This window comes from Bacillus rossius, chromosome 1, assembly GCF_032445375.1.
Source record: "Bacillus rossius redtenbacheri isolate Brsri chromosome 1, Brsri_v3, whole genome shotgun sequence".
NCBI classification, from domain to species: Eukaryota; Metazoa; Arthropoda; class Insecta; order Phasmatodea; family Bacillidae; genus Bacillus; species Bacillus rossius.
Genome location: NC_086330.1, coordinates 332,696,192 through 332,721,162, shown reverse-complemented (window position 1 = coordinate 332,721,162; position 24,971 = coordinate 332,696,192). Strand labels below are relative to the sequence as shown.

The window sequence follows — 24,971 nt, the reverse complement described above, 5'->3', positions numbered from 1 at the left end:
ATTACCTTCAAAAATTTTTTTATGTATTTGAATACCTATTTTTCTCATATTAAGTATATACTTAATCTCTATTTCTAAAGCTGTCTCCTGTCCTAGGCTGCTTGCTGTATTTTTATTTTATTTTATTTTATTTTAGATCTGCTGAAGCCTGTCCGAAGTTTTAGAAACACTCTGTACATTGGAGACAAAGATTTTTTGATTTTAATATACGTAGTGTTTTTGCAGCATATTAAATATGTATATTGGAAACTTGGCTGAGGTAGACCATAATTATTTTATGCCAGGAATGTCATTTGAATATCAAAATTTCTTAATTTATTTGAAAAATTTTAAAAACTACACTGTATTTTTGGGAATTTCGCGTATGTAAGTTTTGTGGTCTCTGGTTTTTTTAAATATTCAACTAGTTCAGTTAGTTACAACATATTTGCTAGTAATTAGTTCAAAATTATGTGCAGTTAGAAGGAAGGATTAATTTTAACATGGGTTTTATTAATTAATTAAATTAACCATTGATGAATTGCAGTGATTGAAACCTTTCTTTGTTTACTCTTCCTAATTCAACCTATGTGAAAACTACCCAAAATGCAAAGAATTCTAAATAGCAGGGAGATTTTTAGTAAATGATGAGTATGTAGGACCACAGAAAAGTGATGTAAATTATGAGAAAGTGTAATAAGATCTTGAAATATAAGAAAGGGGTCTACAGTACTTCATTAATTTCATTTCATTTGATTCTCTGCCACAGAACATTACCTATGTCATGTTAAGTTATGGGCCAAGAATTCATGAGAAACGTAGACTTGACTTATAACAACTTCAGAAAAAATTCCACCATGTTACATAGTATTATGATACAAAAATCTAATACTCAACCAATTTGAACTAAAAACAATTGTTTGAGATCAAATAATTTGACTGCAATGACAGAAGAATCAGGAGTAGGCCTTAACAGCACTACAACATGTTTGCTGCAGCTGATTCAGTGCCAGTGTTAGCGGTGTTCGCTCGGGAACCCTCTCGCACACGTGACGGTGGCTGCTGAGGCCAGGACCATGCGTAACTTAATGTGATGGTGTTTCAGCTTGCAGCAGGGCCAACGGATCTCTGAAGTTTACCCAGCAGGACATCACTGTCGTGGTGCATGAATCTACCAAAGTAAATCTCACCTTTTCGTAAGTACCACTTTCATTCGACACACAGTTTTATACAGTTCAATTTTTCTGCTCAAATTCTCTTACGTCTGTGCCTCAGAACAGAACAAGCCTAAGTCATGATTGACCAACATAACAGGAGAGTAAAAAAAAAAAACTGCTATTTCAGCGATACTGTGTTTCCCATCAACCTCCACTTCGTTGGTATACTGCAGAAAAGAAAAAGTCAAAAAAGTGGTAAAAATGTGATTAAATTACCGTGTGCCTAATTAAGGGCGTAAGTAACTTGTAGCTAAAAAAATATTTCTAAGTAAATTCCTTTTTTTTCTATTCTTTTTTTTGTTTTAAAAGTGATTAATTTATCTTGAAGCTACTGTATTTAAAGTTATTTTGTTTATCTTAGTTAGAGTTACATAGCTAGTTTTTTAAGTATTTTTTTTAATGTAGTGGAATATTCTTGAATAGTTGTAAAACTATGACATAGTACATCACTGCCTAGTATACAGGATGTGTAGTCATACATTTATTTATTTATTTAATTATTATTATTAAAATATGGTACCAGAAATGCTCACAATTTTTTTTTCTTTTTTGTTTGTACCCACATTTTTTTTTATTACAAATTAAGTATTATTTATTTTCATTAGTAAATGCTATTTTTAATACACTTTAGTTTATATTTCTTTCTTTTAAGGCCAAATGTGTTGCATGGTACCAAATTTATGTACCAATTTGAGTAACAATAATTAGTACCTAACCCCAGACATAATTACATTAGCACGTTGCTTGATTATAAACAAAAATGAAAGTCCCTTAGTGAAGCTTTTAACTATGGCACGATATCTCTCTGAATTATACTGGGAGGGTGACGACGGTCGACCTGGGCCGATGCCGACGCCTGGGGTCAAATTTATAGTTTAAAAAAGAGTCCAAACGAAGATAAAAAAAAAATTGTTTTAAAACTCTGGCCCCGACCAGCAGGTGTTAAATTATCTCTTCATGCATTTCTCAAAATCATTTTGTGAGCTGCCAACATGGGGGGTTTTTCAACTACCGTATCATGAACTTGTTTACTATTCTGGTTTGCTTAGCTGGACCAACCTGGAATGTAAACAGGTTTCCAATTGATTTTTATCCACAAAAGACTTGTAATTTTGTTATACTGTCAGCGTAAACTCATGCATTTAAAAAATGATCTTGAAACTCCTCTCCCCCCCCCCCCCCCTTTTTTTTTCTCTAACCAACCCCAGCCCGTTTCTCTGAACGGCCCTGTGGATCGGTGCCCAAGTGGTTAGGAATGTTTCTGTGCGTGATTGTGTCGTGTAAACCCCTCGGGTTATCTCCTTGCGACCTGCCCCCGTACAACAGAGTAAGAACTGTGCTGTGATTGTCTGGGACGTCGCAGGGACCCGCCGGCGGTGAACTTGACGGTGGTCCTGGGAGTGAACCACAAGGACCTGCTGTGCATCAACCCGTCGGAGCTGTCTGTCGCCGCGGGCGACGGGCCGGGGCAGTGGGAGATCACGGTCTACGGCCAGGGCGCGGGCCACGCCGTCATAACCACCAACACCTCGCTCGCTGGCGGGAACGACTCTGGCTCGGTGCCAAGGTGAGTCGTGTGCTTTCTGCTCTTGTCAGTCCTCAAAGCAAGTTGTTTTGCCCTATGTCTACGACTTGTTACCAAGTGTGTAACAAAGCGGCTCAGATATTACTTGAGCTATGGAAGTCTGGTCATATTAAGTTGTCGTGACTAGGGATGTAAGGGAACGAACAAATTAATTGTCGGAGTGGGCACCACCACGTGATGTGGGCACGTGGACCCGGCGGAGACTCTCTTCAGGGCGTGACGTGACCCGTGTATGGCTAGGCCCGGTTTCCTTAGCACGCGATATCGTTACAGTGGGCTCTTCAGGCGTCCCACATGCCTCGAGGTTCAGGAGCAGGGACACGTGGTCACTCGACTAAAAATCACACGTTCGGCGTACTCCTTTTATTTCAGCAACGTTACAACACGTCTCCAATCGCGCTACACCTACATACACTATGTAACTGTTAAAACGCCAACGGCGGGAGAGAATAAGTTTACAGGCTGACCAGGTCACCTCGTGGCCTGGCCTCATTAGTTTAGGACGCGGTTCGTGATTAAATGTTCGAATTGAACTTAAATATTTATTAAAACGAGTCGGCCACCCGGGATAGGCCTCGCAGATACAAAAAAGGTTTAAGAATGATAAAAAGTCTGGCGGATGTTAAAAGATCAGTTGATTAAGAAAAATGTGAAGTTGCGCGGTGCTCACCAAGCATCCTACCCCGGGTGACGAACGGAAGCGACTGAAGAGGCCAGGGCAGCATGGCGGCCGGAAAGCGCTGGATTTACCGTTAGTCTCTCCTGTTATTTATTAATACATATTTTAACAAAAACAAATACACTAAAAATTCTATAATAAAATTTTACCAAGGTTTCATTAATTATTTAAGTTGAGTATTGATTATTTTAATTATGATTATGGTTCACACTAGTTGCGGGTAGTTCCATTGCCTGCCGCGTGGGGCGCTGCGCCGTCCTTACAACTAGCACTTAAAACATAAACACTTAGGGAATATTATTTAAAGAAAAGACAGGTACGTAAACATAAAAATTGAATAATAAAATTAAAGGGGTCATGGCACAGACTTTACTCCCGCCTCTTGTTGGCGCCTCACACGCACACACACACCTGCACACGGGGCGGGGGTTTGAAATAGAGGGTGGGGGTGGGAGGAAAGGGGTGGCGACAGCGTGTGACACATCGTGCTTAGGGAGGGCGTAGCCCCGGTCGACGTCAAAATATTTCTGCACTAACCCCTGTGATGTGTATTTCCTTAACTTAAAGTTTAACTCAAACTTAAAAAAAATAATACTTAACTCACATCTCATTCTGTACACTGCATTAGTGATGATTTTTTCTTTATTTCACTTATCAAACAATGTAACTGTTCGCAATTACTTTTTTTTTTTAAGTTATTTTAGCTTTAAAAATACAATTTTTTTTATTATTTGAGAATCAATTAATGTTAACATCCTGTATCTTTGCAACTCATAAATAATTTTGAACATTTTCTAAAAGTTATACTGGTACAAATTTGTTACCATGGGAATAGAGTACTAAAGTCATGAAAAAGTCTTGAAATAAACACTAACGTTGTTAAAAGTTACGAAACTTTAATTTACAGCAGCTGTTTGCTTACTTCCATTTTATTTTTTGATCCCTCACTTCAGTTTGAATTTAAACATTAATATAAATAGTAGAAGTTTGTCTTCTTAGATCATGTGTAAATTACGTATCTCTATTAAAAAAGTTTGCAGTTTCCTGTCTGAAAAAATTGGTATGTTCCTGCAAATATAAGATAAATTTCATATTGTGTTTGCTTATGTTTAATTTTCCTTATTATAACTGTAATCACCATGTGCTATAAAATAAGTTCTAAAAATACTTTTAATAGGTGCTGAAAACATCCTGAAATTGGTCCACCTGGTATTTGTAGACACCCTGACTTGGACCAAACATATTGAATACAAAGGTGTTGCCTGGCACGTCGATCCTTGATGGCTGGTGTCTGACATGCTAGACCAGTGATTGCTAACTTCACTCTTTTCAGGGGCCAAATATCATCCTTTAAACTAATCTGAGGGCCACACGCACTTGAATAAATATTTCATTTCTAACAATTGATTTTTTAATTTCATATTATTCTTTAGAGCAACCAGTAAAAACATTACCTGGCATGTTTTTATGAAATAAAAAAAAAAATATTTTAAACGTAGTATTCACACAAAAATGAAGGAAATCTTTTTCATCTAAGAAGAATTACTATGAAACAATTTGTAGATTGCAAAAAAACATCAATAAATATTTATTTTTTTCCTTATCCTACATATGGGGAAAGAAAGATGGCTCATGGCATTTTATTGAAATATTCTTTAAGTGGGCTGTACAAAACTATGTCGCGGGCCGCATCCGGCCATCACTGGGCCAAACGAAGCTGTTTGTGTTACAGCGAGTTCGACACGTTCGTGCGCGTGACCGGGCTCTACAGCCAGCCGATCGCGCTGGTCAGCACCATCGTGGGCTGGTTGTACTTCGTGGCCTGGTCCGTGTCCTTCTACCCGCAGATATACGAGAACTGGCGCAGGAAGAGGTGAGCACACGGAGTGTACGTATGTGTTAGCACGTGAGGGGATGAGCGGGATATCTTATCTAGTGATGGATCGGATCCCAATATTCTCTTATTCAAATCTCAAATTCGAATCTCAAATTCGAATCTGCCCTGTGAATCCGAAGCTAGGTCTCGGTGGCAAAAAATATAACTATTCACATGAAAGAAAGAAAAAAAAAACAATTATTAACAATGAATAATGGTGTTGAAACATTATTTAACCCTTTAAATTTTTGTTTCATGAACTAAGTTTCCAGAAACAATATATATCGTAATTTTATTTAAATTGCATGTTAAAAGTACAATATCTTGGAGAATGGTAATAGCCTAATAGGATAAGTACCGTATTGGTCCGAATATAAGGCGACCATTTTTACATAAACGAGAGATGCAAAAATTGGAAGTCGCCTTATTTTCGCACCCAAGACGTCAGAACCGCAAACATTAGTTCCAAGCTGAAAGCTACAGTAGAAACATTGTTTAACAAAACGTTCACGATTTTTTATATTAACTAAAACTTTGTTACCTCACACGGGGAAAAACAATAAATCCACCTAATATTGCAGTAATTTACAATTGTTTGAAGTTGAAAATTAAAATATTTGTTCTTGAGTAAAAACGTGAATGTTGAAGCATCTCAAAATGGCAACCTTTTATTTCACAATTCATATTTGTACTTTGTGTACAATCGCGTGTTAACATTTACGGTAATTTATCTTCAGATTTTTAACTGAAATATTTGTACTAAAATATCACAGTTATTTTCAGAATGATTGTTTACGTTTACAAACATTTCGGATGTAATGTATGGAAATTCACGGCTGCCAAGTGCCAACTGTCTTTCCACAATATTTCTTTGTTGTAAAACGAACATTGCCGAACACGCTCGAAGACGCCATATTAACAGGAATTTGGTACGTTGCTTCAAAAGCTATTTTAATAATCCACTCTTTATTTATGTAAAAACCTTTCATAATTATAATAGATTATTCTTTCAAATTCATAGAACAGACTCTCTCTGTCAGAGAGTAATATGGACAAATATACGCTGTCACGTAACCGAAGTTATTCATGGCCGTATGCTTCATCATGTCAGCTAGCCACTTGTTTTGTTCCGGCAAGATGCATTCTTTGTTTGCTTTTTTTACGTTAAACACACTACTAAATAGTAATACACCTTGTTCTGTGGTAATACGTAGCTTAAGTCAAACGGAAAGTTAAATGCTGTATTTTAAGAGTGATTAATAGCCATTGTAAAAATTTTAAATTCGTAGATACAGTAAACTGTGAAAAATGAACAATCACACATCTGTGGAACGGCGGGGAACGAGCTCTAGACAAATAAACAGCTCTGAAGATGACAATTATGCAGCTTCATTAGAGTAAACACGAAAAAATTTCTAGTGTAATATTTAAAAGTGTAAATATTTTCTAATTGTTTTCTTTTGACTTTTAGGGTAGGCCATTCAAACTTATTTTAAATAAGTAAAGTGATAAATATAAATTAATTGTTATACATAAATGCAAAAACGATTTATCAACACAAAATGTATGTCTAATGAATTTTCACATTAATTTCTACCAAAAATTATTTTTACATTTGTTTGGCCTCCTGAAACTGCAGGTCGCCTTATATTCGGGGTCGCCTTATATTCGGGCCAATACGGTACTTAGAAAAACAGGCCTAATTTTGGAATTGAATACCTTCCTCCAAATTTTTCTTTGAATTAAGTATTTTTCAGTGAAATAAAAATATTTCAAGTACTAGAGATTCAATGGTGTTTGAGGTTTTGAGGATTCAAGCGAGCCATTCCTAATCTTAATTGAATATTTATAAATTACACTTTGGAAAAGGAATTACAGTTAGTTACTGCTAATAAAATATTTGTAGTTACATGTTCCCTAGTGTACACATGAGCCAGAGAGAGTAGGTATTTGCACACCTTGGTGCCGTATTTGAAGTGAAATTTTAGAGTTGGTGGCAGCTGGAATGTGTTTTTTATTTTGTTTTAAACAAACCAGAACAAGAATTGTCATGGCAGCTGCTAACTTATATTTCATTATGCTCATTATGCTATAGAATTTTTTTACTTAGCAAACATATGGATTTGTTGGCAAAATTAAAAGCATTTTTACACATATATTTTAGTAAAACCGTATGAAGATTTAGAATTTAGAATTTTTTCATTAGTTTGACTTCAGATTTTAACTTTGCAAGGAAAGTCTTAAACTAGTTAATGTATGTCATCTATTAACTTTGTAAATGTTGTATCACAAAAAAAATACATTTTAATCATTACGTAATGTTGTTTCTTATTTTCTGTTGGAATGCACATGCGTGATTACTGTGTGCTTGAAAAGAAGTAATTTATGACTTAGTAATGGAAGGCACTTGCCTCACAGCAGTGCCTAATATAGAAGCAGGAAAAAACTTCCTTTGTCCACTGTATGCAACAATCATTACCACTCACAGACATTTGAAATTTTTACCTGTTTCAATTTAAGTAGTGATGAGTCGAATCTAATTTTTGTCAGATTGAATCTTGAATTTGATTCTGAAGAGAGTTCCTCAAACCGAATCTAAATAAAAAGACCAGGAATAAAATAATATAGGAGGAGCAAAAACTTTGTTTGGAAGGAACATAAAATTTTTATTGTTATTGTTTAATAAGCATATTTACATGTCTAGGGTATAAAAAATTTATTTTTGTATCAAAATGTTTCCCTAAGTGATAACAAACATTCCCAGAAAATTTCAGCCAGTGGCAAATATAAAAATTTATTTGATAGTTTCTGTAGAGAAGTGTAGATGTAACTTCAGATGTTTTTCATTAAATATAAAATCTTTCAAGAACTTAAGATTACACAATATTTTAGAATTTGAGGAAATGATTGGTCATTCCCGAGGGTCAAGACTTTATGGTAAATTATGATAAAACCAAAATAACTCTGAAAAGCATGTCAATTAACCATAAACACCAAAATATTTAGTATGCCATATGGCACCAAAATGCACTAACAAACATGAAATTAATTACAAACATTAATCTTTAAAAATATTAAATTCAAATGATGGAATTTATTTAGCTTGAAGTTTTCACCTAAATGTTTGGACCAAATTGATATGAAAAATCTTAAATCATACATTTCTTGACTTTGCATCTCTTATTAAATTATTTTTAACTTGCTAATGTTGGTACTTTTTTTTCTTCAAATCCACACAGGCATGGTGTTTTATTGTATCCTGCCCTAAGTAATACTGTCGTAGATATGCTTATTACAAATTATTTTATAGTTAAAATACATCTTGTAGGTATTATTATATAAATTATAATATTTTTTGTAAAATATGTATTAAGTAGACATTTTTTCAATGTTTTATTTGTTGAAGAATGCACTGCCTTTTTATGAAAAAAAAAAAAAGGGGGGGGGGGGGGGCAGAACTTGCAGGAATAAAAACAATAAGACAGAAATTTCCATTTTAAAAAAATGAAACTGGCCAACAAGTAAAACCATAAAACATGTCCCTACCTGTCCCTAATTTTAAGAGTTTATCAAGAGCTTAATTTATTACTTACTCAGGTTTTTGCTGATGCAATTGTAAATTTCTTCTCTATTTTGTTCTCAGTGTGGTAGGCCTCAATTTTGACTTCCTTGCTTTGAATCTGCTGGGCTTCGTGCTGTATTCGCTCTTCAACTGTGGTTTATACTGGATCAAAGTGGTTGAGGTAAGTATCGCACCCCTGTTTAATGATTTAATTATTACTGTAAAATGCATTTGAAACTTGCCTTTACGTATATGGACTGATTTTTCTACATGTGGAATGTATTTTTGATGTGTAACATCTTAACTCTCGGTACATGGCATTTGATGGGAGTAATTTTGTGAATGCAACAGAAGTCAAGCAAGGAAAATGTGTAACAACCACAGTGCTGCCAAATGTGGCGGACTGTGGGAACCAAAGTTCACAAAGACAGGGTAGTATTTAAATAAAATTCTTTGTCATATATTAGGGGGTTTAGTATTTTTTCAAGTCTTTTTCACTTTTATCGGATCCTTTTTATTATATAGTTTAAAATTTTTCTCTGCAAATCAAATGATTTGATAGCCAACATCTAGGGGCGAGTGCTGAAACTATATGTGATTTGCATCCATAAATGTAGTTGAAAACACAATTTTCGAATAATTATCATGCTCAGAATTAGTTTGAATAATTCTATGTTAAATTTTGTGTCCAAGTTTCGTATTATAAGTGTATTTACAAAATGAGAACACATGAAAATGCTTGTTACAGAGGTTAGATATTACGCATCACTGGCAAGTACTGGAGGACACATTTTTTTTTTTATAATTCTTAATAAAGTACTATTGTTCATGCACGGAATATAATTTACCAGATTAAGCAGATAATACACATAAAATTTTATTGTTTAGTATAATTTTCTCACCAAACTTTTCAAACAGTATTTGTAACCATAAATTTGAAGTTTCTTTAAAAATTTTATTCTTGACATAATTACAGAAAATTATTAACTGTCTTTTAAGGTTTTCTGTAAAACAAACAGCATTCTTGTTACTGGTTTTAGGTAAATACACATCCCCTAAGTTGTCAGGCAGTAAAAATTTTATTCATAGATAAACTGTGAGTGAAAATATGAATACTGTGATGCAAGGAAACAAGTATGATGAATTTAAAATGGCTACAGACTGCAAGTTTTTTATAGACTGCAGTGACAAGCTATTAACATCTCAGCCAAAAATTACTGAATCAGTCACAACTAGATAACTTGGGCAGTAGCACAAACCCTTCAAAACAGGACCTGCTGTGTTATGAATGTTTTAACTGAATAAATAGTAAAATTTCTAAACACACAATGGCAACAAATTCTCATCCCTTGAAAAATATTTTTTTGCAACACCACCATCTCTCAAAAACTAATTTTTTTTTCTGTGCAGTCACATATGCAATTTTTTGCACCAGTTTACTTCCTTCCTGTAGCATGATTTTCATTTCCTTAGCTTCTTTTGTCATTTTAAAGTTTTTCAGCAACTGTAAACCTTTGGAAATGGTTGCATCTTTCTCACCCAGACTACGTGCAACGTGTACGTCATCTGATGAGCAACAGCAGGTTAACCGACCTTGTAGCTTGATGGAACTTGTGGCATGGAGCGTTGCCACGCTGCGTTGTCAAGTTTTGAATAAGCAGCATATTATGTTTTTCCAGCACACGTTTTATGAAAGATTGTGTGTGGTTTATTTGAGTAAATATGGTACCAACTCTTGTTTCCTAATTAACTATTTTTTTTGCTATGGTATTTACCCACAGAAGGGTCGCTCCTTCGTATGGTTGGCACCAAGGCTCGCTCCTTCGTATGGGTGGAACCCTTAATTTTGGGCAAAAAAATCTAACATTTTACCATAAGGGTATATTTCTTCACTACAGTTCCGTGGATACAAGTGAAGTGTTCTTTTCTCAGCATATTGGCACGTAAAAAATGGCACTGGCAGTGATCCTTGGCTCTTCTTGGTCTGTTTAGTACGGAAGGGTATGAGGCGGTCCCCTCCCCCCTCCTTCTCCCACCATTTATAGGTAACCCATCCAATTCCCACACTTCTTAACTAGACAAAGGAGAAGACTGATATTTTCTATACCCTTGTTTTCTTTTCCTCTAGTGTATTTTATTTTTTTATCCATCGCTTTGCCACGGAGAGGGAAGAGGCGGCAAGCTAGTCTTTGTCAGTTCCGTGATTACCGCGAGGCTGGAGGAAAAGGTGATGGCTGCAGTTTCGCCTTGGTATGTTCAGTTGAAAGTTTGGGAAAATATTCAAAAACAATAATGATTGGGCGCAGTTGTGTCATGAACACCTGTCAAGATAGGCATATTTATTGTGTGGGTGCCAGTTGAAGGGACATTTACATAGAAGAGAGGGAGGGAAAACCAACATCACTGCCATATGGCCTTATACATATGCACACACATACACACACACACACACACACTCTCTCTCTCTGACTGGTTTATTTTTAAATTTTCCTCTCTCGTCCTCACAGTGCAGCAGACATATCACTTACTGGCACCGCTACAGGTCGGGGAACTGCTGAGATATTTTGATTAAACAATTTTTTACTTACTTTTGGAGTTATATTTATTAAAAACCAACATAGGTTAGTTATTTATGCACATATTCAACCACACAGTACAAAGATTATTTTTTTAACCCAAAATTCACATACGTTCACAATACATTTTTTCACACTAAAAAATCGGCATAAAATATGTGACCCATACATGGGTAAATACGGTGTATTTCAGTGTGTTTTTTTAAGGAAAATTGTAAGAATTGTTTTGTAATTTTGCTACATATGTTCTGTACACTGTAATTTTAATATTTTTAATTTTGTTTTCAGGATGAATATTTTAGGCGCTACCCTCGTGGTCTAAATCCGGTTCAAGTGAATGACATTTTCTTCTCGGTCCATGCTGCATTTGCCACTTTGATTACCATCATCCAGTGTTTCATATTTGAGGTGAGTTTTTGCATGTTTTCTGATAATTTGTTATTTATTTATTTAATTTAATTATTTACAATTGTCGCATGCACACCAACAATCCTTGAAGAGATTGCAAGGGTGTAAAGGGTTATTGATTATAGAATCTTATTTTCATATAGTAGAGTAAATAATTATTTTAATTATACGTTTTTTGAATTGATTGTGAAAATACAGGTAAGTCATGTACAGGAAAGTCTGATTTATGGCAGTTGTCCCAGGACAAGACTGACACCCGCATTATCGGCTAATGCGTCAATAAAAAATCAATACTGTCAGCACTCAGATCAGATAAGGCTATAAAATAGTGCACAATGCATGTGTGAAAGTTGGCAGTCTGTTGGTAATAAGATGTTTTTTTTTTTACAATCTGTAGTTTATTGTATACATGAATTTTAGTTTCTCTTATTACAGCGAAACCCCTTATTTACGTTACCGTTATTTACGTTTTCCCGTTATTTGCACTATATTCTTCAGGTCCCGTTTGGTTCCCATATAGTCCAATACAATACTTTCCCGCGAATTACGTCTCAAAAATCGAATCAATCCCGCTATTTACGTCACGTAACAACCATAAACAACCAGAAAATACCGTGGAGCTAGTAGGCAATGAACATTTTAAATAGCAAAATATACATATTTTATAACATGAAAAGTTGCTTTTATTTCTAAACATGTAATAATTTAAGCCTAGGCGTGTAAAAGTACGAGTAATTATAGCAGGAGACAATCTAAAATGCACGAGGGAAAAACGTAAACTCATGAATGTACAAACATGGCTGCTTGTAAGTTCTGATACTGTATTTATGTCACAACTTAGCCGAAATACTGGTACGAGACATAAACTTCACAAGATAAAATGAGCGGTGTCTTGGTAACTGTTTTATACGTCTTTTATAATTTGGGAAGTGTTGTACAGTTGACGCCATATTTTTTAAACTAACCATTTATTTCTGGGGATCGTAAATAATTAATTATTGGTATCAAGACATCATGATAAACGTAAACTTGAACATGTCACGGCAGCGAGAAAACTGGTGCGTATACCAATAAACTGGTATTAGAACTGGATAAAATTGGTACACGGGAGGTGGAGCTTATATTTTTTTCCGCTAAGCTCGCATCTATTGGTTGGCGGCTGATGGCGTCATGAGTCTGGGCGGAGCATAGAGTGCGCATGCGCCGCCGCGTCGTTACAGCAGCTGACCGAGTACAATGACCTTTCTCCGCGTTTGGCGCGCTATTGACGGTAAATATTCAACAATTTGCGGCCTTTTCTTAAAAAAATTTTTACTGTGAGCAATGTGTATGTAGCCCGTATTTGTTATAAACCCTGCCGGTTGCAACTGTATTTATAATTTGGAGAGGCAAATAATCTTGAACAGCCAAAAAAGCAAGCAGAAGAAAATTTCAAATTTATTTTTAGGAAGTAATCAGAAAAACATTTTGGCTTTCATTCTTTTTTTTTATTTTTGTCAAATGTGGTAAATTAATAATGGATTAAATACTAAAGTAAAATTTGTTGTTAGTGTGTTTGTACCTGCATTGTAGTATGTGCTATTAAACAAAAGGAAAAAAATTCTAAATAAGGTAAACTGTACTCCTTTTTATACTTTTCCCTTTATTTACACTTTCCCGCTTTTTACACTTTTTTACTTTGTCCCCATGAAAAGTGCAAATAAGGGGTTTTGCTGTATGTCTATGTTTATTCATAGAGTAACATCATGGCAACTCATTTCCAAGCAACACCAACCTGGTAAATAGTTTCTATCAAAACATGGTGAGTGGCGAATTAGAGTAAACTTATGTAAATCTTGTTGAAATGAAAACATTTGACTGCTAGTGTATCACATTTGGAAAATGTGATCAAAAATAGCAGAAAAAAAAATATTCATTTTTCTAATAGTTCTAATACATGGTTCTATGTTTAATTCTTTTTTGCTATATTATGTTTCAAAACATAATGTTACACACTTTTGATCCTATTCACCCCTCGGATCTTATTCTCCTCGTTTTACAGTGCTTAAAATTTCCAGTTATTTGAGATAAGTTCTATCAGGAAACACATTCTTATTTGCTGTTTATTTATATTCGTGGTTTACTGAACTGTGTTGTATTGGGCTTCTACTATACTTCTAGCTTCACTGTTTAGTTTCCATAAAAGTATGATCAAATTATACTGTACTTATGTTTGTAAAATTTCTTAGTAAGACTCTGATATAAATTAAATAAAACTATGAAGGGATTGTGAGGACTGGAATCTATTTCTGCTAGGAAACATGATGAATATAGTTTACATTGTAAATTAAATTTTTTTTGCTAGTAATATTTTTGTTATTTTTTTTATTTTAAATTTTTGTTATATTAAATCTTAAGTCGCTTTGAAGTAAGATAATGAATTAATTATGTGTAAAATAGAAAACACTCATAGGAAAAGGGAATAAAATGTTTTCTATTGCATCTGCACATAATTTGTTTACTTAGTTTTACAAAATATTTGAACTGTTTGTAATACACCTATCCCTCACTTAGCACGTCTTCAGATTGCGTGGATTCATTTAGCGCGATGTGAATTTTACTGCCCCAGTCTTAAATATCACGCCTGTAAATTTCAATTAGCACAAAATCTCAGCAGGCAAAAAAAAAAGTCGAGCATGACGCCACAAAGTCTGTTTCAACTTCTGTAAACAACAGATGTGCCATGGGATACAGTTAGCCAAACAAGGGGGGGGAAGAGATGCGCGCACACGTCTGTCTACGTTATCGGCCGTTGGACAAACATCAGCTATGGCAAGTTAAATTGCGGCTATGGAGTGTAAAGGACCAAATGTTTTTACGTCCGCGCGTATGCTTACGTGCCGCCTGGCCACAAATCGGGCCGTGAACTCAGTCTAACCAGTGGCACGGAATTCACTCAAACAAAAGCAACGTCTGCCCATTCAGCTGCCGGTAACTGTATGTGCTTGATCACTCATAGTGTCCTAGTGCATCATGTTCAAGTATTTGAGACAAAACTAGAAGTATTACGGCGTGCATATTTTCATGAAGGCCACGCTTATGTTGGTCGCACTTTAGTTTTAAGCAAGTCAACTGTGCGCACAATTGTACGAAATAAGGACTCTTACCAAAAGTTTATACAAGTCTGATGCTGTTGGTTGTACTAGCAGTAATATATTTGACATTAGATACCGGAACAGAAATGAATAGATGATTCACGTGGAAAAGGTTGTTAAATGAATGTTGCAATGAAAAAAAAAAATCATTGGCCGACAGGATTGGTGTGAACCAGGTGGTAATACACGAATAATGACTTTAATTTTTCAAAAATTAAATTGTAAATATCCGGACAGTAAAATCAGTTTCATTGACAGTAAAGGATGGTTTGGAAAGTTCGTGGAAAGGTACGTGATGTGAGTTGAAGGTCACGCCCGGGCGGGCAAGTCAGCCATCCGACTGACGATAAAGTACATAACCACGTACCTATATCCCGTTAAGCGGTGTCGTAATTGTCATACAAAGTGCGATGGGAGGCATATAAAGATAAATGGTGTGACATATTTATAGCTGAGTGTTATTCAACGCTTTTATATTGTGTAAAGTATATTTTCCTACACAATTTTGGAACACATTAAATAAATAAGCCTTGCTTTTATGGAAACTAATGCTTCAGAATATGCGATTTAGAATAACACAAGCATTTTTAAGAACGAATTAGTCGTGCTAAGTGAGGGATATTATTTGATGTGATGTGGATGTGATGAATTGTTTTAGAGAGCTGTGCAGACAGTGTCCAAAACTGCCAGGACGATTCTTGCCGTCTTTGCCGTCTTCCTCATCATCAGTCTGTCTGTTGCTGCTGCGAGTCTGATAACATGGCTGGACTTCCTCTACTACTGCTCATACGTGAAACTGGCAATCACACTAATCAAATATGTTCCACAGGTAATTATTATGAAGGGAAAAGTCATCTGGAATTTGTCATAATTCACCTCTGCTATTTAGTTAAAGCTGAATACTGCTATTATCTAACAAAATGTCAATGTAACAATAAATAGTAAACATTCGTGAAAAAAAATTTATAATTTTCGTTAAAGTCACCTCTAAATGAATATTGCTTGCAGATTTGTGAAAAAGCCTTTTTTTTTTTCTATTAAATATGTAGCATTGTTATTTATAATGCAATTTTTTCAAGTCAAATTTTAAAAAAACTATGAAATTTTACAAGACTAAAATATCAAAAAAATTTATTTCATATGTTTTAGTTGACTATATTTTAGAAAATTTTAAAAGGATTATGAGTTTTGAGAGTTATAGAATATTTAATATATCCTTTTATTTTTTATCTTACAATCGTAATAGCTTCATATCCTCTGTTTTTACATTCAGTCATCTTGTAATTAAAATTTACTTGTGTTTGAGCTCAATTTTTTATTCCAGGTCTCATGTTTAATGTTGTTTTTGAATTTTGGGTGAACACTTGACAAACATGGGAGGTTATCTTATACACGACATTGTATTAGTTTCATAGTCATCTTATGTCTGAGATAGCCTTATATTCAGTTTAGTCCTATATTCAGTTATTTGATTGCATCTGACATATGAAGTGATCCTGTACAACTAAATAGCAGTAATGACTAACATAAAATATTAATTTTTTTTTTTCATAAGATAAGAAAATAAGAGATTACAAATGAGTATAGTGAAACAAATATTCATTTAATTCTAATAAATTTTGTTTCCTTGACATTCATTAAGAGATTTTCTTATAAAAATCAAAAATGAATATTTCGTATGTTTTGGTATCAATTGCAGTACTGTTAGTCTCACAACCCTACTTCTTTGTATTACTAGTATTCATTGCCATCAGTGACTTTGTAATTTTCTTTCCTCAAAAGAACATCCTTTGTTCTAGACCTGAATATGTTTTCAGTCACTTTTATTTTCTTTTACTTAAGTTACATTTTGTAAAAACTATAAATAATATATGGTTTCTGTAATTTCAACCACACTTTCTTTCTTTTTTTGTTTATTGCAAATTTGATCTTATTCTTACTGAATTAATTTTTTGTTGTTTAACTTTAAAAGTTAATCTTTATGACTTGTAATATGTACTTGAATTATCGGTGCAAGCGAAAGTTTTTTTTTTATGCAAGCCCTAGTAAAAATTTATTTCATTACACTAACTACCTAATGCAGCTATACTTTTGTCAGTATTCGTAATGTCTTAACTGTAGAGATAATTTCCATTGGGAGATCTGAGACTCACCCAAGTTTGATGTCACGCAGGCCTGGATGAACTTCCGAAGAAAGAGCACTGTAGGCTGGAGCATTGGCAACATATTCCTAGACTTCACGGGAGGCATGCTGAGCATGTTGCAGATGATTCTGAATGCATACAACTACAGTGAGTATTGCACTTCAAAGGGGTGTGTGTGTGGTTTTTTTTTCGGAGAAGCTTTTATGTGTGAATTGGTATCCTGTATCAAATACTGTTCAGCGAAAATCTGGTAAGAAGTTTTGCACAAGGGACTGATTACTAAATAAAAAGTTTCTATTTCTGAAAAGTTCGGGTAATTTAACTAAACTTTAAAATTCTGAGAATGACGGGGAATTTGGTGTTAGAGACAGGTTCAAAAAGCTCCATTAATAAAAAAAAAACTTAAAGGAAACTCACTGTCCTGTAAATAAATGGCAAAAGTACATAGTATTAGTTAAAGGAGAAGATCCAAAGTAGAATATTTATTCTGACCTCAAACATTTTCTTAAAAAATTAATGAAAAACTTAATTTCTGAATCTGCTAGAGTTTTTAGGGGTGTGCTTAAATTTTATGTCATCTTAAATTTGAAGAGTTTTAAAGAAAAAATTTATTGTTACATGTTACGAGCTGTAACATCTCAGGACACATGGAAGCCAAATAAGAATAATTCTTAGTTTTCTCATTGATTTTGTCTTTCTATTTCTTTGAAATAATTTGAGAGGTTTTGTGATGTTTTGTTGGAAGTTAGGGCTAGTCTGAGTATTAAGCAAAAACAGAGATATTTTGCTTGATAGTCTCTGTAGTTGGTACACACATGCATATTAACTACTTAAGTGTTGAAGGAAATCTCATGCCATTAGTAGTGACAAGATTTTATAGTTTTATTTTTAGGTCAATTTTGTTTAAAAAAGGAGATTTCGGTGTTGTTTTTATTTTACTTTTATACATTGTATTTATTCATAAAAATAGTGTATTCAAAAAAATATGAAACTATTACTTATTTCATCAAAATAGTCTTATTTTGACTAACACACGATGCACTTACTTATACAATAAAAGCATTAGTAAAAACGTAATAAGCATGTTTAGAACAGAACCTCTCAGAAATATATACATATTTCAGCAAATTTTTGCATTTGAAAAATGTGCCAACATAATTATTGTAAAAAGTGAAGCTCGTAAGAGATATTTCATTGCGTGGTGTAACTTAGGTGTTTCAATTATGCTGTATTGACATGCTTTGTAGTGTTATTACTGTTTTATCGCAGTTCACATAATCTAGCCCCTAGCCATTAGTATTATGCATTTTTTAAAGATTATTTCCTATACCAACAAAACCTTTTCATTTTATTTTAATTTAACTGACAGTTGACAAGTACGTAGTGATGAATGATGTGAAGTACTGTGTGCCGAGTGAGCTCATTGCCTAGGTAAGGTGAGGTCTTGAATGACGTACTATGTGCCGAGTGAGCTCATTGCCTAAGTAATGTGAGGTCCTGAATGACGTGAAGTACTATGGGCCGAGTGTGCTCATTGCCTAGGTAATGTGAGGTTCTGAATGACGTGAAATACTATGGGCCGAGTGTGCTCATTGCCTTGGTAATGTGAGGTCCTAAATGATGTGAAGTTCTATGGGCCGAGGGTGCTCATTACCTAGGTAATGTGAGGTCCTGAATGACGTGAAGTACTATGTGCCGAGTATGCTCATTGTCTAGGTAATGTGAGGTCCCAAATATTTTGTGGTGCTCATTACAGCCCTTTTCTTTTGTTTTAGATGATTGGGATTCTATATTTGGTGACCCCACCAAGTTTGGACTCGGCTTATTCTCTGTGATGTTCGACATCTTTTTTATGGTACAACACTACATTTTGTATAGGTAAGTTTTTTAAAATTAATAGTTTTTCATGGAAATTTTTTTAAAAGCTGCTCTGTATTTGGGCTACCTAGCCCATGATGAGTTGTGAAACGGGTAATGTTTTGAGTTGATTGATGTCCTGGTATAGATATAAATTTGAGAACATCGGTGTGGGTAAAATGGCAGCAGACGAGAAGATGTATTCGATGATAGGTAAGAATTATTTGAACCTTCGTAGAGCTTGGTTTGGTTTTGGAAAGACATTACGGGTAGTTGCATGCGTAATGTAGCTTGTTTTTAAAAGGAGGAGGTTCAATTTCATCACAAATATATCTGCATTTTCAGTTTACTCAAGTTTTGAGGTGATACACGTGTTGGGGTTAATTTTACATGCAACATTGTATTGCACATGAGTGGTATCATACACTTGGTGAGAGGAGGTAGCAAGTACAGTACCTTGGTGGTGCATTATCTGTTCAGAATAGTTAGACAACATTTTTTTAAACCGTAAGCATGAATAATAATGCATGATGTCTTTAAAAAGACAGTCTATTCTGGTGTTGGCCAAAAAATATTCATTGGTTTTTGTATTGATTTTCATGCTTTTTGAAGCATTATGTTTGCTCTGATTCTTTGAGAATGTTCTGCATATAATCAGGTCCCTACTTTACGATTTCTGGATTTAACAACTGCAGTAGATGCAGGAACGGTTATGAAAAGAACATTTAAAACACATTGTTAAATATGTTTAAAATTAACGAGGCACCAATTTTTTTTAAAAGATAAATTAAAAATTTATCTCTGATTAATTGATGAGTAATTTGAAAGCTTTGACATTTGCATTTAGGTTTCAATAGGAATATAATAAAATATTTAGCCCTAGTTAAATTGAATTTGTAAATTGAGCACTTTGCTACTAAGTTAATTAAATAGTCCTATAGTAAGTATAAGAATTTTATTAGCTGCAGTTATTTTTATAGTTTTGCAGTGCTGCTCTTATTGCTTTGTGGGTTGGTTGTGTCTTCGTACGCTTAGCTTATGTGCTGTCATCAAAAGTTTTGCTTGCGTTAGGATTATTTTGTATTTTTGCTATTAAAACTGTCATGCCAGAAAAGAGAAAAAAAGAATGGAAAAAGTAGTTGAGAACTCAATTTAGTTGGAGCCAGTAAAGTCAGCTCCCAAACAATAAAGCAAATTGCAGTTCATTTCATAAACCACTGCAAATTTACAAAGGAGCAAAGAAAGAAGACTGAGTTTGAAATAATTTATAAACTGAAGCTATCTACTTGAACCTCTGGGGCCAACGTAACTAGAAAAATAACTTTTTAAATAGCTTTAAATGGAATTGTGTAGTTGATCTTCTGTTACTGAAAGAAGGATGATAAATCATACAATGGTATTTTCAAGAAAACTTAGTTACTACTATCATGCCATTTATTAACATAAAACAAGGAGTTCTGGTGACCGCAAAAGCAAATACAAGTTGCAGCAAAGTTCTCGCAAAGATGAATAATGAATTTCACTGCTCACGTTTACATCATTACAGCAAGAATGGGTTTGCACGTTGCATTACTGTTGAAAGTCTTCATGAAGAGAACATATGACAGAAAAAAAATATATATGTGTGTTTTTACTTGTAAACAGTTCATTTGCCTTCATAGAACATACCTTTGTAAGATGAAAAGCGGAAGCTTTTCAAGACTGAGTAAAATGAGTTCGGATAAATAATGTGTGTGTGTATTGTTGTTTTTTTTTATATAACGTTTGAGTGTTCTGAGAGTTGTGAGTGTGGTTCTCTTGGATGAACCGCACAGACTGCTTTTCAGCTAAATTGTTGGGTAAAAGCATGCAGATATTAGCAAAAAAAAACTATATTGCTGGCTGATTTGAAGGGTTTAATTTACAAAGCACGTTACTGTTTGTGCTCAGAGACATTGGCTTACTGTGCAGTGAGACTGATTTTTTGAAATGATGGAAGCTTGTCTGAGGTGGAAATAAATTTAGAGATTTGATGTTAGAATTTAATTTTAGTGATACAAAAGCCTCCATTTGGCTATTGAAAATTGTGGATGATAACTGCAATAATGAGCCTTAAAAAGAAACAGCTACAATGCAAATATTGACAGGTTGAATGACATATTAAGTGGTGTGTAAATGAAACAGAAAATTGATACGATATGAACTGTTATGAAACAGGAAATAAGAAAAGAATGAAAAAATAGAAACGACAGAGAATAATGGATTTTTATGATAATAAATAAGAAAAAAATGTTTGGCCAGTCTAAAGAAAACAAGCAGTATAATGAGTTAACGGTTACAGTTTACAGCCAATAATAACCAGGGGTTGTGTGTCACCACAAATTTGCACTGAGTATGTAAATAGAACACAAACCTGTCTCCTAAGTTAGCGGGTTACCTTGCTGAGAGTAGTGGATTATTTTGAGAGTGGTGCCACTCAAAAAGGCTTGTTGGAAGAACAGTAGCCATCTTTGTTGTGGCGGAGGAGGCGTGGGATGTCATTGCACTCTGTGCATCGTGGACACTGTATAGGGCATGCTGGCCCTATAGTATGTTGCAAGCAACTGTGCTGCACTGAGTGGTGGAAGCAGTTCCAAGAAGGCGTTTTAAAAGTTGGAGGCTACGACGAACAACTTCATTGCCATCAAGGGAACTTATATGTATTAGCCTTGCTAGGCCCTACCCAAACTTTGAGGTATGGGCATCAAAATGTGAAACTGCTGAGGATGCTCTTAATAAGGAGAATGTTGAAATATGTTGCAATGACGCCAATATTGGGCAACTGTGACATCTTCTAGCCTTCCCCTTCATCCGAATGATTCACTAACCTCATGAGGTCAGTTTTTGAAGGAAATATAAGTATGTGACCTTCATCTAGAACATAATGTTTTTACATTATTAGGCATAAATTACCAATTTTAAGTACAATACAATCAATTTGGATGAGGCATCCTGTCATTTTTTTTTTGTTGGGGGAGGGTGAGGTTCTGCGACACGAAAGCTAAAATCAAATATGAAGTTAATATTTGAAGATATAAAATAATTTGTAAATATATTAGGTTTTAAGTTTTGTGTTATTAATGCACGTTGACGCAAGGTTTCATCCAAGAGTTTGCATTCAAAGTTTTGAGGTGATACACGTAGCCATACACATACACGTTTGAGGTGATGCAGTGCCACTCTGTGTTGGTTTTACGGGAGTAGAGTCCTGGCTTCACTATTCGGTCTCAGGGCGTGACGTTGCCTACGTGGCCGATCAGTTCCCTGTCCACCCCATTCTCAGAGATAGGAATGCTGTAAAACACTCTGCAAGATGCTTTTAACGTGGTACCTAGGAGGCCCACCTACAATGCTAAGCTGCAATTAAGCTTACGCTACTTAGTGAACGAGTAGACACAAAGTTTTAGGTGTTAGGAAGGGCACTCAGGTTGTCATACAAATGGCTTAAGGTACTCACGATAATGTGTGTGTGCTTGCACTATGGTCGTGCGGGTTGCAAGACAGTTAACAAAGCAAATTCAAAGATACTGATTACAAATAAAACACATGCTGTGAAAATGTTATACAAAACAGCAAAAAAAGCTCTTTAATTAACAAAAATGCACAAGAAGTTACTTGATAAAAAAATCAATAATTTATATTGGCACAATCCAAAAGTTATTTAGTTGTTAATGCATATTGTACTTAAATTAAACCAATGAGAAACCTTTCAAAAGTACATATACATAAGAAACACAAGAACAATTAAGCTTTTGTTGTTATAAAACTTACTGCTGTCAACCTTCAGTTTGCAGGCACACTGTTTAAATAGCCATACACGTACACGTTAAATTATAGGCCATCGTTTTTTTAAATAATGTAATTTTGCATTTGGGAATACAGGCACACCTCTACCAGTTTACAGAAAATTGATCTTCATTATGTTACATAAAGTTGTCAGAAACTTCTTTTTAATTAAAATAGTCTACGCAGAAACTCCTTCCATATGGGAATTTATGGCTGTAGTGTCTAAATTTTCAAGCATTTCTGGCCTAATATCAAAAAAACTTTCCTTGACTACGGAAATATCTTTTAGAAGAGCTAAGGAAAACTTGATGGGCAGTTACCGATAAATCTATCTAGACATAATCAGTACTGGGTGTAGTGATGGGATTCGTATCCACAATTTTTTCCTTCTTGGAGAATTTCTCAGAAAAATTTCAGGAACACATAGTTTTTTCTTTATTCTTAAATGTTACATATATTTACATTGGTTTTCAAGGTCTGCAAATTGCAATATTCTCCCAGAAAAATTCCTTGTTGACCGCACACCATAATTTATATGCATAGCTGTATTTACTTTAAAAATTGTAGTCTATCAATGCGAACCATAACATTTAAAATTGCTACCAACTTGATACTGAAAAAAAAAAAAAATAGAAAATCTCTTTGTTTATTTATATGTTTAATTGCATTTAAAAATGGTTGTGACAGCAAAATAGGTATGTTAACTTAAATCACTGCGCCAGCAATTTAAATGAAAACACAAGTTTTGGGTGGGAAGGCAGCATCCAGTGGGAAAATTCTCATTTCCCATCACTAATCACTAACCAGGGATGTTCCAACAAAAAATAATCTTGGTGCCTTACCACCACCACCACCACCACCACCACCACCACCACCACCACCACCACCACCCCCCCCACCCTTTTTTTTCCCAATCCCCCACACACTTTTCCAAACCAACCAACCAAATCAAAACCCTTTGCCACGACATATTATTTCCACTATTCCAAATATTTTTTATTCAACATGAAGGGTAAAGAAATATATTTATTTGCAGTCGTTTTATTTCTAGTACAATATTAAAAAAAAACACATTAATTCTGAGATATTTAATTGACGAATAATATTAGAGTAGCATGTTTGGTATACTCTTTCACACTTATAAATACTGCAAATGAAATGAAATGTTTTATCAAATGATATTGAAATAAGTGTGTACTGAATCAACAGACTGAACAGGATATTAAAATATGATAAATAGAGATAATATTAGGAATAAGAGATTTTGCACAAGTTGATATCTTGAGTATTATACTTAGAAATTTTACTCAATCTCTTAATTTATTTATTGACAAAGTGTGAGAAAAATTAATTTTAACACAGAAAGCTTGTACGAAAACTTAACTTTACTAGCTTTTTTGGCTTCAAACATTTTTACAAAAGGCAGCTTTAAAATAACTTATGTTTCATCAATATAATGATCAGGTTGTTAGTTGTCCTGTTAAGTTTCTGAGGTTATTTTTTATGATCTTTAGTTGTCTAAAAATCTTTTCATTTCAGGCAATTGGAACTGATATTGTAAGGAAAATTCTCAATGCTGTCTGTGATTGCATTAGTGAAACTGTTTGACCTTCCCGATTCTAATTCTGAGATCAGATGGTTAATATGTTTTGCTGATTGATCGATAGTGATTTATTTTCTTGCAAATATATTTGTGATGTCAGTGCAGCTTGATTCCCTATACCAAAAAACAGGAGAGGACAATTAATTCAAACATTTTAACATTTCTTACATGAGAAATTGCTTCTGTTTTTGTTTCAGCTTTTATTTTTTATGCTGGTCTGAGATCATTTAAACCATCTATAATTTTTCCTAGATGCTTATATATTACAGCTACAGCTTCCTTCTTAGTCGACCATCTGAGTAGGCTTCGAAGTTTAAGAGATAGGGGAACATGTTTTACTAGGACCTCCAATCTATTGGTGAAGGAAGCAAAGAAATAGAACAGGTAATTAAGTTGGCAAAAGTAGGACTTTGCACCCGATGACAAGCCAGCATCATTCACACAAACTATCTATTAGTTTGAGGTGTTAATAGTAAACCTTGCTTGCTCAGAATAAAGTCTGCTATATAAATAAAAATACAAGCAGCAACAATTAATGTTTCATTTC

General features: G+C 34.4%; 1 protein-coding gene across 9 annotated transcripts in view; it reads left to right on the top strand.

The window, feature by feature from the left end:
- The window catches only part of LOC134528053 (cystinosin homolog), a 77,863-nt gene that overhangs the window by 22,062 nt on the left and 30,830 nt on the right, over nucleotides 1-24,971 (top strand). For 5 of the 9 annotated variants that reach the window (XM_063361261.1, XM_063361263.1, XM_063361264.1 and 2 more), the window contains exons 3-11: nucleotides 1,085-1,175; nucleotides 2,560-2,763; nucleotides 5,193-5,333; nucleotides 8,980-9,079; nucleotides 11,763-11,882; nucleotides 15,675-15,845; nucleotides 17,190-17,307; nucleotides 18,936-19,038; nucleotides 19,166-19,230. In XM_063361261.1, coding sequence (XP_063217331.1) covers nucleotides 1,085-1,175; nucleotides 2,560-2,763; nucleotides 5,193-5,333; nucleotides 8,980-9,079; nucleotides 11,763-11,882; nucleotides 15,675-15,845; nucleotides 17,190-17,307; nucleotides 18,936-19,038; nucleotides 19,166-19,230 — 1,113 coding nt within the window. The remainder of the gene's footprint in view (nucleotides 1-1,084; nucleotides 1,176-2,559; nucleotides 2,764-5,192; nucleotides 5,334-8,979; nucleotides 9,080-11,762; nucleotides 11,883-15,674; nucleotides 15,846-17,189; nucleotides 17,308-18,935; nucleotides 19,039-19,165; nucleotides 19,231-24,971) is intronic. The other 4 variants (XM_063361266.1, XM_063361267.1, XM_063361268.1 and 1 more) reach the window with 1 other exon arrangement.